The sequence below is a fragment of the Anser cygnoides genome, chromosome Z (genome assembly GCF_040182565.1).
Source record: "Anser cygnoides isolate HZ-2024a breed goose chromosome Z, Taihu_goose_T2T_genome, whole genome shotgun sequence".
Classification (NCBI taxonomy): domain Eukaryota; kingdom Metazoa; phylum Chordata; class Aves; order Anseriformes; family Anatidae; genus Anser; species Anser cygnoides.
The window spans coordinates 27,433,016-27,451,222 of NC_089912.1; the positions used below are offsets into that span (position 1 = coordinate 27,433,016).

The window sequence follows — 18,207 nt, forward strand, 5'->3', positions numbered from 1 at the left end:
TCTTGTAAGCATCTGAATAGTCCTGTGAATTTCTGAATGATCACTCATATCCTCAAAGTAAGTATGCTCATAATACTCTGTTGAAGTGGTGTCTACATTGATTAAATGTAGCCCAGTGGTTATATTACATTCCTTTTATATAGTTTTCAGCATCTTTTAATTAATCGCTTGTGGGGAGCAAGGGACTTCATATAGTTAAAACTAGTATTTGGAGCTTCATCTTACTTTTAAAATGGGAAAAATACTTGAATTGCAAAATGACTGCATAATATTTAATGAAGGCATTCATTATTTCTAAATTCTCTCTGTTCACTTTCAGCTAGAAGTTAATTTAAATCACTAAATTTACATTTTTTGCCAAGTTTTAGTTACCAGCCACATCTTGAAAAAGTATTGACAGATATGATCAGAAATAAGCAAAACTGAAAGAACTTCTGAGATAAAAGTCAATGATCTAGAAGTTTACAACAGCAGATTTTTCTGCACTGGTGGAAATAATTTCCTTTTCTTGTTAAGCTTCTTAATTCTAATTATATTTGATATGAAGTTTTAGAGTTATATGCATATAGGTAAAAGACACATTTCTTACTCTGGTTCAATACTCATCTCAAGAACAGCTTGAAAAGCATCAGTTTGGATGATATTTATCAGATTCTCCTAGTCAAAATGTTCATGCAGAAAGGTATACTATTTATAACTAATTAAAACCTTAAAAGCAACTGTCTTTTAAATTTACATTTTTCAGCCTAGTATTTTTTCTGAATTATTCTAAAATTTTCCAATACAGTAGCCTTTTTCTGCAAATAAGGCCATATAGACAGAAAGAGCTAAGGCAATTAAGTGCTTTAAAGTGAGGTAAGGGTCTGACCTATCTCCCCCCCCAAACAAAAAACAACAACAAAAAAAAACCACAACTGTCTTAGAAACTAAAAGGAGCTGTAGTAAATATTCAATGGTACTTCATGTTCAACACATTTCTATATTAATATTTTTAGAACATTCTATTTTCATTAAAGTCTAAGCTTATTTACACTTTAGTACATTCTTAAAGAATTGAAAGAGAGCATGTTAAAAAAAGTCTGGAAGAAAAAGTCATTCAAATAATTCTTTCCTGTTCACCTTAAGGCAGTGTATACTGGTCAAAAGTAAAAGCTTATGTTAATATCCAAGTTATTCTTTCAGTCTCATTCAGCTTTATTTGCCAAAAGATGAAGGACTTTATGCTTTTTAAACAAACATGAATTCAACTACTTAACCCTCAAGCTGTTTATTTTTCCCTACAAAGACATTTCCTTAAAAATGCTTCACTGTTCAGATGTATTTAAATCTGTTTAAATGCTGCCCACACGCAGAAGGATTCATAACAATTGTACATTCCAATAACATACGCTGAAGACCACATTCTCATGTAATCTACAACAAACAACCAAGTGCTGCCACACAATTTTAAGTAAACTTCTCTAAATATACAAGTGCACTCTAAAATATGTTTAGATCTATCTACACCAAACAAGAACAACTCAAAAAAGTTGTTTGATTTTATTGACGTCCTCCAACCCCCAAGCCATGAGGAATTATTGTCAACTAATACAACTGGTTGATTTTGCTTTATACTGGTTTCAGATGCTATAATGAAGTTACCTGTCATTAATGATCCAGTTCAGACACAGATTGAGGGAATTAAGGTTTTTGCATCTCTTTACTATTTCCATCACGGTTTCATTATCCAGTTCTGTGATATGACGTAGATCCAAGCTGGAGAGATTTCTTAGCTATTGAGACAAATATGATAGAAAGAAATAATCTGAAACTTATTTGCATACATGACTGTTATAAAAACTTTTTAACCTTTTGGAATCATTTATAATATGTGCAAGCTAGTCAGGAAAGATGAAACTAATATATTTCCCACAAAAAAAAGGAACGACATCAGAGATATTAATATAATCCAATTTAAGCCACCTGAAATCTATACCCAAATTTGGAATTCAGGCAGGCTCTCAGTCACTCCATGACACCAAAAATCTCTCATGCATGGTCCAACCCATACACAATAGAGGCCTAGTCCTTCCTCCTTTTAACTATACAGAGTGTAAGATGCCAAGGTGGCATACCAACTCATTTAATTATAAGAAAAAAAGGTCAGAGAAGAAAGACAAGACTGCACATTTGTGCTCTTATACTCAAATGCATGTGATTAAAGACTTAAGAGTCTAAGGCTTTCAAACAGCATAAATATCACAAGCTCACAGGAAAATACAGCATTTATACTGTAGTCTTACCTGTGCAGCCATCAATAATAACTTTGATATTCCAAGTAACAAAATTTGGAGTTGCAGAACAGGATGATTTAAGATTTATGTGCTGATTAACCTGACTTGTTACTATTGTTAATCATTATAATCTCCTTCAAAAGCAAACAAAACCCTCTTACTACTTTTATGAGCTATGGATTCATAGAAGGAAATTTATAATGATTTCTCCAGCATCCTCAAACAATGGATCAGTTTAATCATAATAACCTCCAAGTGGTGTTTGCTTTTTAAGCTCTCTGAAATAATCTCTGTTATACTCTGGAAAAAAATAATTGCATTAGGTAACACTGACACTTAATTAAATTTACCTTCCCTGTAAGAGAGAGAAAATAATCCTATTCAGTGATTTAAGTCACTAAGGAGTTGATTAAATAAAGGCGTACAACTGACATCATGTAACCGGTCCACTTCAGCAGTTAATTTTTAAATCAACGTATTTAAGGAAAAAGTAAAAAAAAAAAAAAAAAAAAAAGTAAAAAAAAAAAAAAAAAGATGACTGAACGTAGGTAGTCTTCCACAGAAACTGGTGTTCTGGTGTTTTGTTCCAGAACATTTTAACATTCTTCAATCTAAAAGTTGAAGAAAAAACACATATTGCTTCCAATAATTCTGCCGAACATCCATGAAGTTATGCAACCTGACCTCTGAGAGATAATTGAGGGGTATTTCTTGAGGAAATAAGAGAATATTCCTATTACTAAAATGTAGCAACGAGTTTGTTGTTGTAATCCCACTGCACTTCTATTTCTTATTTGCTGATAAGGAGAGAAGCAAATGGCTGATACAGCGTTGGTAGAACGAACAGATCTTGCGGGCTCTGCATTTCATACGTACTGCTCTAACAGGAAGCTTGGAAGACTTATCTTAGAACCGTAGAATTATAGAATTATTAAGGCTGGAAAAGGCCTCCAAAATCATCTGGTCCAACCCTAACCACCGATATTACCCACTAAACCACGTCCCTAAGTACTACATTCAACCTTTCTGTAAACATCCCCAGGAATGGTGACTCCACCACCTCCCTAGGCAACCCGTTCCAATGTCTAACTACCATTTCTGAGAAGAAATGTCTCCTCATTTACAACCTAAGCCTCCCTTGGCACAACTTGAGGCTATGCACTGTAGTCCTATCTCTAGTTATCTGCCAGAAGAGACACCCCCAGCTCCCCACAGCTTCCTTTCGGGTAGAGGTATAGAGCAATAAGGTCTCCCCTGAGCCTCCTCTTCTCCAGACTAAACAACCCCAGTTCCCTCAGCCACTCCTCACAGGACTTGTGTTCCAGGCCCTTCACCAGCTTTGTAGCCCCTCTCTGGACATGCTCCAGGGCCTCGATGTCCTTCTTGTACTGAGGGGCCCAGAACTGAACACAGTACTCAAGGAGCGGCCTCACCAGAGCAGAGTACAGGGGGACGATCACCTCCCTGGTCCTGCTGGCTACACTATTCCTGATACAAGCCAGAATGCCACTGGCTTTCTTGGCCACCTGGGCACGCTGCCGGCTCATGTTCAGGTCAACCAACATCTTCAGATCCTTCTCTTCTGCACAGCTTTCCAGTGACTCTGCCCCAAGCCTGTAGCACTGCATGTGGTTGTTGTGGCCAAAGTGCAGGACTCGTCACTTAGCCCCACTGAACCTCATCCCATTGGCCTCTTTCCTAACCTGTCCAGGTCCCTCTGCAGGGCCTTCCTACCCTCTGGCAGATCAACTTCCTCCCAGCTTGGTGTCATCTGCAAACTTACCCGAGGGTGCTCTCAATCTTCTATGCACCCCAAAAGAAGCTCACAACCAACTCTCATTTTTCTATATGTTACAAGAAGAAGGGAAAGTTTAGAGCAACTTGAATTTTCCTCACCTTCCCACAGATATTCATATTAGGTAATTCAGCCTTTGTACCATGTTGTCAATAACATGGTCAATGCCTATGACACACTGAAGCCCTATGTGAAGTTCTAATAATGTGTATTAATGATTCCTTTCTAAAATGTGCTTCCTAAAATGCAGAAATCATTCTATTACTACTGTTTTGCAAATAAACTGTGTGGACAAACTCTGAAAAATCATTACAACTGCAATTTCTGTATCAGCAGCAATATGTAGAAGATTTCTCCACTTAAGATGCAGGATCTATAAATATCAATGTATTGGAACAGCCTGTTTCTGCTTTCCCAATGTGTTTTTGCACAAAATATATTAGGACCAACTATCCCAATTCCAAGAAAGCCAAGAGTTCTAAAGAATAATGTTATGTGTATATCTTTGCAGCAAGACAACTTTGCTAAATTCTGATTTATAAGATTCCTACAGTGATTAAATGTTCAATATGTTCCCATGTTATTAATTTCCATATTATCTATGTTTATCTTGCTTTTAGATGATTTAATGCCTTATCCCCTATTTATAAAATGGGGAAACATGGCACAAATACATTGATTATTATCACATTTACAGTTTGTTATGGAAATGGGAATCAAAGTCAAATCTGATAAACACTGGTCCACCAAAGTAACTATGTAATAATTTACATGGGGCAACAGATTTCTCAGCATAGGAAATAAATGTAACAGACAATTCAACAATGCATATGCTTTATGGCATTAAAAAATATTTACCAGGAGTCCTCAGAGAAAAGTTTAGAATCTTACCTTTGAGAAAAACAGCATTCTTAACTAAAATATGCTTTCTTTCAAGACAACATAATTCTTACCCAGTTGAGGCAATGATGAGTGCAACAGAAAGAATTCATGATTTCCCAGGAAAAAAAAAAAAGACTCTTGCACTGCATGGGTAGACTCAAAAACTACATTGAAATCCAAGTACTAGTCAGTGACCCAATTGTTAAGGGTTTCACAAGTAGATTTTAGCCTTCACTGTCACAGGAGAATGATCATTCCCTCATTGTTTATTACTTTCATGCTAATGATGGTCTACCATTATATTCATTATATAGTAACTCAACCATCACTTGCCTATTTTACCATCACATTCATTCATTTAAAAAATCTACGTCACACTTGACCTACTTGGTAGGTTAATTCTTCTTTTTATTAGGCACAATATACTCAATCCAGTAAATCTTAGCAGATCTTGCTAAGGTTTTCAGCAGTAAACTGCTATCTTAGTAGTTCAAAGAGACTGTTTCAGGTGAATACAAAGTCTTCAGGTATAATTTGACAACCTCACTATTGCCATTTCAGATGAGTGAATGGTTTTCAAGGGGTGCAGAACAGGACACATACTCCCTTAAGCATTGGCCCTGCTGAAATGATTTGGCACTGATCATGACAGGTGAAGAGAATACTCCTGGACCTACTTAAATCACAGGTACCAATATCCAATTGCCATTGTTGTATTGTTGTATATATTCAACTGACCTTTGTTTAAACAACAACAAAAAAAAAAACAACAAACAAACAAAGGTGTGGGTGAGGGTACTTTAATGCCAAATACCCTATATTATATTTTATCTGAAAAACTATTTGTAAGGGATCAATGCTATAGTGCCGAATTCTTTACAGCATTATAAACAATTAGCAAGAACAATTACATAAGCTTTATATAATACCTCTAACCCTCACATCTAAAACTAGTTTGATATTAAAAAAAAATTAAAAAAAATAAATAAACCTCTCTGAAGCAGACATTTGGACGGCAGGGACATTGGAATCTTGCATGCATAAATCTTGAGATTAATATAGCATACTTTTACTCAGCATTTTTCCATGGAGAAAGATATTCTGTTAATTGAATAGTCAGTGTTAGGGCACCAGGATGAACAAAGGCTTCCCCCATCCCCCTTTTTTTTTCCTCTCAATCATGCAGCAGTACCATTTTATCATGCAATTTTAGGGCCATTATTTACAAATATTCACACTCTTCTCCACCTCTTAATTCTATACCTCTACGAAGAATGCTCAGCATGAGGAAAATTTAAGCTCAACTCAAGCTGACAAAATGTTTTGCCTGAAAATTAATATTCATTGTGACAATAAAACAGACAACACAAATAGCAGACAGAAGCCTTAAAAATGTGAAATGAAAAAATGAAGTGAAAGAGTTAAGAGAAAAGAGGAAGAGTTATACAAACTTTGTTTGCTACACACATACAAAGCCATACTGAAATTACTGAATATTGACTCAGGAAAAATTGTGTGCTAAAATTGTATAAGGTAGCACAATAGCATTTAAATTTCAGAAGGAGTCTAGTTAGACAAATGTGATTAGGAGGGAACAGGATGTTGGCTTCCTCCTCTCAGTTGCACTAATTGACAAAGAATTGACAGCCCAGTATGTAAAGGTTTTATGAGGAGATTGCCCGTGAAAATTTATAGAAAGGAAATTATTGCACTGTGAATGACAAATGCAAAAGAACAACTTATATCACAAAATGGTTTTGGGCAAAGGAAATTTCAAAAACAGAGCTTCAGTTGTTTTAAAAAGACATTCTTAAAACAAACAAACAAAAAAACCTACTGCTTTTAAGAAATACAATACTGCTTATGGGTCACATCTCAAATTATAAAGGCATTTTTCTACAACATTTTTCTTGGTTGGATTAATTGAAATTTTATGGAAGTCGATATACTTAAAGATTCAGAGATTGTCATATTTCTGTGCTAGAATGCTTGTTCATAATACCTACGTCTTGATTACTAGAATTAAAATATGTAGAATCAAGAACCTAAAGCATTTGAAAACTATTAGGGGGTGAGAGAGAATGCCTGATTTGAGACCAGAAAAGTTTAGGATCAAGTTCATACGCTCTGGATGGTAAAAATTACAGTTACCATTTGGATCACAGGTAGTTTTTCACAGAGTGTTATCAACTGTTGTGAGTATTTAGCTGTAAGGAACTGCAAATATAATGAGATTGTAAATCCCCCTCCCCCACACACTCCTCCCAATTCCTGTGCATATATGCTTCCTTAAAAGTAAAACAATTCACATAAAATCAATCTAAAGCCGAATTATTTCTGAAGGAAAGTGCTTATAAGGACTTAATGAACTTTAAATTCACATCTTTTGCTAATTAAGCTTAATTTTCTTGACTCTCTCTGTGTATATATGCCTTCGGGGAATAAAGTGCTCTCTGATTTAAGCCCTGCAAAGGAAATGTATGATTACAAACAAAAGAAAATAGCAACCAGAAAAAGAATGTAAATCACATTCTTTTTACTATTATGACAATAGAATCTATAAACTATTTTTTAAAAAGGCACATACATTAATTTTGAGTTAAGAGTAAACTGAAGTAACTGATACATATTTTTGTGATATACTATGTTTGTGAAATATTAATCATACATGGTTTAAAAAAATTGGAAAATGATTGAAGAGTTACAGAAGAGACTATATTCCCATAGACTGATATAATGTTCTGCACGTTCAAAACACTTAATTTCATTTCTTAAAGTTAAACATTGCAGAACATTGAGCTTAAATAAGAAGTGCTTAAATACGAAATAAATGTTCAAAAACTGTGTTAGAAGAACAACGATTTAATTTTATCACTTAAGACAAAAAAAGAACTTTGTTTTGAAGATTGTATGTATTTGTAAAAAAAAAAAAAAATTATAAGCCTAAGGAAAAATATGGAATTTACATTATACATTAATTAACGAAAGATATTTATCCATTATATTCCTTGATTTTGTCATGTAGCACAACAAGAGGAAAATAAAAGACATTTGTATTCAAGTTGCTACACCTTTGAAGCTGACTAATAATTTGTGTTGTGTTTTTTTTTAAACTTTTTCGTGCATACTGTTACAAGTTATGCTACACAATATATATATACCACTCTCCTTTCTATAGGTAAGGCCCATTGTAAAACAGCCAAAAAGTGCTACTTGCATGCACATTTAAACTGCTTATATATCACCTGAGATACAAGAGTTATAATTTATAAACTGGAAACAATAATTGCTGTTAAATTTCATTATCATTGAATCATAATTTACTCTATGTTTTTTGCTCCCATGTACTTCTAGCGAACAACTTTTGATTTGGAAACTTTCACATACCACAGAGCACTGGAACCCTTTCAGTCATGCAATCAGCCTTCTCTGCAATGGCGTTTCTACCTAATTGCAATACTGCAGTCAGGTGCAAGTATCAAATTCTTAAAAATGGTGAAAAGAATCTCTTAGGAGGGACACAGCCAATACAATTTTGCTCAACAAAATGGTCAGGTTTAGTTCTACAGGTGGTGAAAAGGTTTTCTTACACAGTCTATAGCACCACGACATTTAATGTATAAAGCCAGCTCCAACAAAGAATCTCCCAGAATCACTATATTCAGAAATCGTTAAAAACTTTTTCCTATGATGGGAAGACTAACATTTAAAAGACTATCTTATTAAATGCAAACAGATTCAAGTAAATGATAAGTCATCTTATGAAATATAGTTTGCTATGTAAGTAAAAGTTGTTTTTAAAAAAACAACTTATCTCCAGACCTAGCCAACGTACAAAACAAAAAACAAACAAACAAACAAAACAACAACAAAAAACAACTGTCGTGTTCTTGTTTAGGAGGCAAGATGATTTTAAGATTAGAAGGCATGCTGAAATATTACCATAAAAAGGCAGTGTACTTCATGGAAAAATAAATCAGTAACTGAAGTAAGGGACCATACAATACTTCAGTTTAAAAAAGATTTGCAAAATCAGTCTAGCCATCAGTCTACATTATCATTATAAATCTGTCAAGTGGATAATGTCTGCACTGAATAACTCCTAAATATTTGCTCTATAAATCTGAACCTTGATCGTCTTCATACAGGCCACCAACTCAGCAATGGGTATGACTTGGTGCAGTTGGTCATGACCCTCAGGTAACAGTTACGAGATAAAGAAGGAATGCAGGTAACTTTAATCCCCCCCAAAAGGTTACTTAGCTAAAGAGACTTCATGTATTGGTGATTAGAAAAATAAGTTGTCTAATTAGGATTCACATGTATGTAGATGAAGATGTCTATAATAAGTTTTATCCAAACATAATCCTTCAGAAGTCCATGGTGTAGAAGTGTAGATATAAGTATACTGCCACAAAGCAATTACTCCAGCATATACATTACGGCAGGAAGCCATGGAAATGGCTTGGAAATAAAATTACATCTCATTATTTCTCAACAAAGTTGAGAAACATTGGGCTAATTTTCAGCTGTTTTGTTACACTTTCACACATTAAAACTACAAAACAATAAAACATTCCAGGTCATCAGAAAAAAAAAAAACTGTTTTCAACTGGGAGTCCAACAGTCTGAATTGCATACACACACACCGTATTTCTCCACCTGCCCAATAATCATCATTTATTTTAAGTGTGTTTTTTGTGGATTGTACAAACTTCAAAGAAAAGGAGCACTAGAGTGATAACACATTTTTGTTCAAAAAGCATTTATTATTTTTTTAATATCGCAATGTTCAGGACCAAAAATAATGAAAATAAACACTGAATGTTTCTTCTTTTCTAAATCATAGAACACTTTCGCTACCATACCACACAACTAGCTATTATAAAAGCCCTGTGATTCAGCAGCACTGTAATGCAGAATTTTCAAGTGCCAGTATTTTTAAAGAGGAGCTAACATTACCAGAGGGAAAATGCAGTAATAATAAACCTCTCCATTTTTATACATCTGCCAGCCTCAAAGCCCTTTTACAACACAGGCCAGTGCTGTTATCTCCACTTTGCACGCAGGAAGCAGAAGGACAGAAGGGTACTTGCTCTGCACAGCCTCGCAGGACACACAGGCCATGGAGAGCTAAGAGCAGATTCCACATCCTCTTAGAACACAGGATTGGTATTATTACTAAGCAGTTATGAACCGAACACAAAAATGGCCATAAGAAATGCATGATGTTTGAAACAAAAAACCTGATGTCATTAACAGGTGAATTCTGGAAAAGACATATGCAGCAGTTTAAGATTTAGTTATTGCTCCACAAATATTTGTTATCACTCCCTGATGGAGGTTATTTCCTACAAATAAGAATTGCAGAAACAGAACATGTGCCTGTGCCAGATACTTCAGTTCAATTCAGTGTTTTAGTTAAAACTGCTTGCTGTACTATGAGGGAAGTAACACACCTGTCAGGGGAGCATGGAAACAACTACTGAAGTCACTGTAGCAAGATAGGAACCAGATATCACTTCTCAATAGCTTCAGAATTAAGAAGCTGGAATTTCTATAGTAATTTTGCTATTGCAGGTATCCATACTAAAGATGTCAGCTTAAAGTAGCAGCAAACTTATTGACCCCCCCAACCAGAAAAACCCACACATTGCTACTGTGCACAGAAAGTCACTTGTATGTAAAATAAATATTTAGCAAACCTTACGGAAGACATCATACCAGAGAAGGCATGACATATTCCCCATGAAAACTGAAGTAGAAGAAATAATAAGAGATATTCAAGCTCCTCCTTGAACATGCTTTGATTTTCAACCCAGGAAAAATTCTAGTTATATTACACGCTAGGAGCAAGACAGCAAAAACTCCTTTAACCTGCAAAATACATTTACTCAAAAACATTAGGCATTTCAGAATCACTGCTTTAAATCCAATAAAATCTTGCAGTAAGCAATGACACGCTTTTCGCCAACAATGTTCCACTTGAAAATACTGTTTGTTTCTAGTGCTATTACAATTTACTCGGACATTATTTGATCAACCTAAAAAATTCTAAGATACATTAAAAAAAAAAAGCCTTTGGACAGCATACTACAGAATCTTGAAAAGCAAGACAAATAAAGGAAAAAGTACTTGATACAACATACATGTGAAATAATTAGCACATTCACAGGAATGCTACAAGTGAAAAAAGAATTCCCCAGTTGAGGAGACAAACACGAACTCCACAGTCATTTCTGAGAATTTAAGGAGAAGAAATCACTGCCTTAGTAATAAGAGTCTACAGAAAGTTTGTATATATAAGATCTGAGAGAAGGAAACAGGAATCCCAAAGTTTCATGCCCCAACCAAAAGCACATGTACCAACTACTCATTCCATCTGACTTTTTCCAAGTTTGTGATAAAACTGCCTGCTAGAGATTTTCTGAAGGACTGTGTACGTCAGGATTTCTAATAATTATTGTTAAACCATAATGAAAATCATAAATATTAAGAAGAAAAATCAAGATCTTGACTTTTCTTAACTTCAACCAAATAAATGGGATTATGAAGTCACATCATTGAAGAACAAGACATAACAACGATCCATTAAATACTCGGTAACTCTAGGTCAGAACAATGCAGTATCCAAAGAATGCACCAGAAAAGTGAGGTATGTAGGAATATCCAAGAAAATCTTGGTTTACAGAATCTACGTCAGACTTGGAAATTATCTACCTCCTGCATTTATGTTGTGTATATAAATAAAACCTACAGTGAATTATTTAGGACATGAAAACAATTGTATTATTTCTCTCTCCCATAGATATATGTGCCTTTTACACATTATTTCAATATTCAATAAAGACAGAATCACAGAATCACAGAATCATCTAGGTTGGAAGAGACTTCCAAGATCACCGAGTCCAACCTCTGACCTAACACTAACAAGTACTCCACTAAACCATATCACTAAGCTCAACATCTAAACGTCTTTTAAAGACCTCCAGGGATGGTGACTCTACCACTTCCCTGGACAGCCCATTCCAATGCCTAACAACTCCTTCAGTAAAGAAGTTCTTCCGAGTATCCAACCTAAACCTCCCTTGGCGCAACTTTAGCCCATTTCCCCTCATCCTGTCATCAGGCACGTGGGAGAATAGACCAACCCCCACCTTGCTACAGCGTCCTTTAAGGTACTTGTAGAGAGCGATAAGGTCGCCCCTGAGCCTTCTCTTTTCCAGGCTGAGAAGACCTTCCAAACTATATCCTTTGAGGTGCTATAAGTTTACCATGCAAATTAAATTTTCTGCTTTATTTTTTTTTGCATGTTTTCTGAAATGTTTTCAGTTCTTCTGTGTCTTTAGATACTGAGCTGTCCTAAACTGATGAAAATATTTTACAGATATGCTAAATGATTCAATACAACAAAAGAGTAACAACAAAAAACTGTAATTTCTTCAGCCACATTCCATTTTCATTTAATATGCTCTACACTTACTACATGAAGATCTCTATAACCCTCACTGGGTTAAAGCAACGGCATGAAGTTCAACAGAAGTAAATGCTGGGTTCTGCACCTAGGACGGAGCAATGCCAGACACAGGCACAGACTGGGAGATGAGCGGCTGGAGAGCAGCTCAGCAGAAAGGGGCTTGGGGGTGCAGGTAACAGCGGGCTCAGCAGGGTCAGCATCGTCCCCTGGCAGCCATGAGGGCAAACCACATTGTGGGGTGCATTAAACACAGCATCACCAGCCAGTCAAAAGTGGTGATGCTCCCATTACATTTAGTGTTGGTCTGGCCTCACCTTGAATATTGCATGCAGCTCTGGGCTCCACAATATAGAAGGGACATTAGGTACATGGATCTGTCCAGAGGAGGGCACCAAAGCTGGTAAAAGGGCTGGCAGGTGCATCCTGTGAGGTGAGGCTGAGGAAACCTGGGTTTGGAGAAAAGGAGGCTGAGAGGCAACTTCGTGGCTCTCTCCAACTTCCTGAGGAGGGGAAGCGGAGAGGGAGGTGCAGGCCTCTGCTCCACACTGACAGGACTCATGGGAGTGGCACAAAGCTGCACCAGGAATGGTTCAGATTGGACAACAAGAAAAATTTCTTTACCCCGAGGGTAGTCAAACACTAGGGCAGGTGGTTGATGCCCCACATCTGTCAGTGTTCAAGAAGTGTTTGGACAATGGCCTCATTGACGTGCTTTAACTTTTGGTTAGCCCCGAAGTGGTTAGACAGTTTGACTCAATGATTTTTGAAGGTCTGAACTATCCTGTTCTGTTCTATTCTATTTTATTCTAGGCAGGTCAAGTTAACTCAATTCAATGGATCTCAGTCATATTCAGTTCCTATTTCTACAGTCACCTTTACCAGTTCCATTTTCCCTTTTTTACTTTTATTTTTTAATACTAATATATAGTCCTAGCTTTCAATACTAATTTATCTATGCCAGATGCATTTTCCTCTGTTCTCCCTGGCATTTGCATGATCTCTCAATTTACTTTTAGATGTGAATTTTAACTAATATGCTGTTTGTTCACCTCATCCACATAATTAACTTTACTGAGCACTTCTGTTAATTTCCACAGGTTCATACACGGAAGTTCTCCCACACATCACTCCTCTTATGTAGAATAAAAGGAAATAAAATGCAATTGTCATGCTATATATAAAGTTATAATAGAGATATGGATATATATATATACAAAATGTATGTGCATACTGTTGCAATAAGGGGCATATCTAAATCTTTCGCATTAGGAATTTTGAACTTCCAATTACAGATTTTTTGTTGTATTTGTGTCATGGTTTTGGCTGAAATAGAATTAATTTTCTTTGTAGAGGCTCACACAACACAGTGTTCTGTACGTTTGATGAAAATAATGCTGATAACACACTGATGATTTAGTTGTTGCAGAGCAGTGCTTGCAGAGAGCCAAGGGCATTTCAGTTTCTGGTGCTGCCTCACCAGCTGGGAGGCTGGGAGGGGACACAGCCAGGACAGCGGGCCCAAGTTGGCCAGAGGGATGTCCCATCCCCTCCTCTGTCATGCTCAGCAATAAAAGCTGGGAAAGAAGGAGGAAAAGGGGACGTTCAGAGCGATGGTGTTTGTCTTCCAAAGAAACCGTTCTGCATGATGAGCCCTGCTTTCCTGGGAGTGGCTGAACAGCTGCCTGCTGATGAGAAGCAGCAAATGGATTCCTTGTTCTGCTTTGCTTGTGCACACAACTTTTGCTTTACCTTGTGAACTGTCTTTATTTCAGCCCATGGGTTCTTGCACTTTCACCTTTTTGATCCTCTCCCCCATCACAGCTGGGGAGAGTGAGCAAGCAGCTGTGTGGCACTTGGCTGCCTGCCAGGGCTACACCACAACACTTTGCAATAAAGTCTAACGTAACTAGGTATTTTAACGTCATTTGACTGTATAGTATTATTAAACCTAAGAAAAAGTGTCATCCTTAGAATTTGTGTTTCTCCAGTTTAACACGGGGAAGTCTAAACATCTGTTCAAATAATGCAAAGTTCATTTATCTTGTAATGTTTCTTTCTGTGACAGTGTCATTTGTCACATGTATAAACTTACCTTGGCTGTCACACCTATTGTTTGGCCACAGTCTGAAACACTAATGACAAGTTAAAAGTTGCTATGATACTTACATTGGTGAGGTGAATGACTCCTTTAGATGTAACAGAGCAGCCCATAAAACCAACATACTGCAGCTCAGGACAATGTTCAGCAAATGCTTTCACTGACTGATCTGTCACCTACAAAAAAAAGATAGACAGGTAGCAGTTGAATAGGTGATATGAGCATGTTCTTGTATTTTCCCTGTAACTCTGGCAAGATGCTCGTTAATTGTTTCTGTGATAACAGATAATTACTGTTATCACTACTATTATTTATTTTAAGAGTTGTAAAGAAAACATCAGATATGCACACACAGATGTGTACAGAGAGGGATCATGGGAAAGGGGGATCATATTCTTGGAGGAGGAGGACAAATAGAAGAAGAAAGAATGATGGCAACTGAAATTCAGATATTCTTAATATGCAGATAACCCAAGAGACCATTCTATCCACTATTCACATAAATTATACACAAACATTGAAATACTAACAAATCTGGTTTTGCCACCCTGCAGAATCATGCTGTGCATTCTATGCATCATTGACTCGGCATAGAATGTGAATTCATATCCTAAGTTTATAACCTTTTTCTAGGCATTTTTACTAAAAGGAAGCTGTTAATAATTATTAACTAAAAAGATAATACTGCATTTGTGTTCCACATCAGACTGGCATCTCATGGTAATATATCATTCTGTGTTGGTTATCAGTTGAATGGAGATGTTACCTAGTTTGTTAACGAGATTTATATGTATTTCAACAACTATTATTTTTTTTGCAATTGTGTCTAATAAGATTTGATAACTATGAAACACTAACTATTGAACAAATGTAATGTTTTATATGTAGACTCAAAAGAACAACATTTTGTGAACTTTGTGAAGAATGTAAAATTGATCTGGATACACTTAAGACATCTGCATATCTTTCTTTCAACAAGTTTTTTTTTGTTTTTTCTTTTCTGAGGAGTATATATTCCCAGTGCAAACGACAGAAATGCAAATTCTATTCTGATTTTGTGATAAAACATGTACTTTCCAGCCAAACTGCACAGGAATGTCTCACTGTCTGTCTCACTGTATCTGGAATCATAAGTCCTGAATACCTGAGGGCATTCTGGGTGTGCAAGAACATTGTCTTGTTATCACAGAAGCAAAACAAATTTTGAAATATCTAGTCCACCACTGAGCCTCAGGTGAATACATACATAGGAACAATATTCCTGCTGTGCTATGTATCACCTTTATCCACAGTTCCAACTTGCCTGACTAGTTTGTCACTTAACAGCATGCTGGCAGCTTATGGTGACCTTGGTGAGACTCTGGCAAGACAAATTTTGAAAAGATAGCCCAGAGATAAAGGAGACCACCAACAATATTATAGGTACAACACCACATTTAAACTGCACCGATCTGGGGTTATTGGATGTGGTTTATATAGGTCCAATGCAGTTTCTCAGAGGAATGATTTCTTAATGACTAAAATTTTTTTTGTAGTTGCACATCTTCCAACTATAAATATAAGGCAAGTCTTTGGAGGGGTGGGTATTTAGAAACCGATAAAGCTGAAAATAGGCCAAAAGGAAGGGAAAAAGGGCCAGTTACATAGAATCAACTGTAAACTGGGCAGTGGCCATGTATTTTCTGCATAAACCCATGTCTAATGTCTACTGATATCACTCTAAAAACAATGTAGTAAGAAATTTCATCTTTGATTTTGATCTGACGACATCTTACAACTTCACCTCTGCATATTCCTCTCATCTGAGGACTGTCACACCAACTATTTGGGAATTTTGCAGATTTTAACTACTAAAAACCTTTGACAAATAGTACCAGAGATCAAACACTGACAGATTTGCCTTATTTATCATTCAACAAGAACCAGAGTAGTTTAAAAAAAAAAAAAAAGTCTTCTGACAACTCAGGAAAGTTTTAAATTAGGCACAGAGAAACAGAAATTCAATACATTCTCTCTAGCACTTTAGCTTTTCTAAAGATAAACTAAACCCTCTACTTCCATTAACATGCTAGGAGAAGGACCCTCTTACAATATTATCCTCCTCTCTTTACAAAAAGTATGATTCTCTGTTTCAGACAGGTTTGCCCTAGCTAGCAAGGAAATGAATTAATGAACAATCAATAGCATAAATGCCTACCATAACAAATTTATAACAAAGTTAAACCTTTAAAATATAAGTAATTTCTTTCATATAGCTGATATATTTGGGTGCACGAAAATTTTAGAAGTGAAGTTTTGATTGCAAATAATAGAATTACTGCATCTTAAACTATCTTCTGTGTGTAGTGTGGAATTTTCAGCATCCAAAACAACATTTATGAAAAAATAGTTTTGGTAAAAATTAGTGACAGCAGATTATGAGTATTAAATAGCATAGAGACTAGCAGTCAACATTTCCAGTGCTTGTTGGATATCCGGCATCTATCTGGTCAGAAAAAGATTATAACCTCCCTATTCATTACCTCATAAGCCTCACGATCTTCCCAGTTTACAAAAATTATTTGCAACCTGTCAAATGTATTGTGATGTTATCTGAATATGCTTTACATTTCCTGTGGTTGAAGTCACAACTTTTGTCAGACATTTTGCTATTGCAAATGGAAATTTCTGTTCTTAAATCTTTACTTATAAATAAAATAGCAGTGCATTGAAACTGTTGAGGTCTTCAGGCTCATTTCAATAACAGATCCCATCCTTTCCTGTCAGCTCTTAAAAACCCACCACCTGTTGGAGGTGACTTCAAGATCTGTTGGGAAACATTGTAAAAATTTCCCAGTCAGCACTGTAATCTCACAGTCAGCATTCTTTACTATACCAGTATCTACCATCCCTCTTTTTCAGACCCAGAGTCATTTATAGTAATTTGTATTTTAATAAGATTCCCAGCCAGCCAGCCTGTAATGAAGATCAGTAAATATTCTGTTTGGTTAGCTACTCTTCACACATAACTGCACTTTTCTGTGACAGTATTAATTGGGAGGAAAAATAAACATACTTATTTCTGTGTATATATATATATATATATAATACATATGTATATATATATACACATACAAACTCACAGTTTCACAAGAACAACATCTTCTCATAAAATGAATATGAAATAGTATCAGAGAATCACAGTATCGAAGAACATCCCAAGCTGGAAGGGATCCATAAGGATCTCTGAGTCCAACTCCTGGCTTCATACAGGTCCACACAAAAATCAGACCTTGTGTCTGAGAGCACTGTTCAAACGCTTCTTGAACTCTGGCAGCTCGGTGCTGTGACAACTGCCCTGGGGAGCCTGTCCCAGTGCCTGACCACTCTCTGGGTGAAAAACCTTTTCCTGACACCCAGCCTGACCCTCCCCTGATTCATCATGCCATTCTTCATGCTGTACTCATACCAAGTATAGAAACATCTAATGATAACTTTCTTGAACTAATTATCTGACAAAGGGGCTAAAAAAACTAATTGTACTATGTCTGTATTTTTGCAGGTGACTAAGAACATGCAATAGTTCAGACTTTATATATAAACAAGCATGTAGCACTGTAGTCAAGCATGCTGACCTACTGTTCAGTTGGAGTACTTGATGACTGAATCCAATCTGTCATTATTTATATACAGTTCCAAAAAC

General features: G+C 36.1%; 1 protein-coding gene across 1 annotated transcript in view; it reads right to left on the reverse strand.

Annotated features, from left to right (window-relative positions):
• FBXL17 (F-box and leucine rich repeat protein 17) overlaps window positions 1-18,207 on the reverse strand; it is a 330,870-nt gene that overhangs the window by 213,648 nt on the left and 99,015 nt on the right. Inside the window, exons 5-6 of the mRNA XM_066988859.1 lie at window positions 14,594-14,701; window positions 1,642-1,772 (exon numbers count right to left, since the gene is read on the reverse strand). Of these exons, the coding sequence (XP_066844960.1) occupies window positions 1,642-1,772; window positions 14,594-14,701 (239 nt within the window). The remainder of the gene's footprint in view (window positions 1-1,641; window positions 1,773-14,593; window positions 14,702-18,207) is intronic.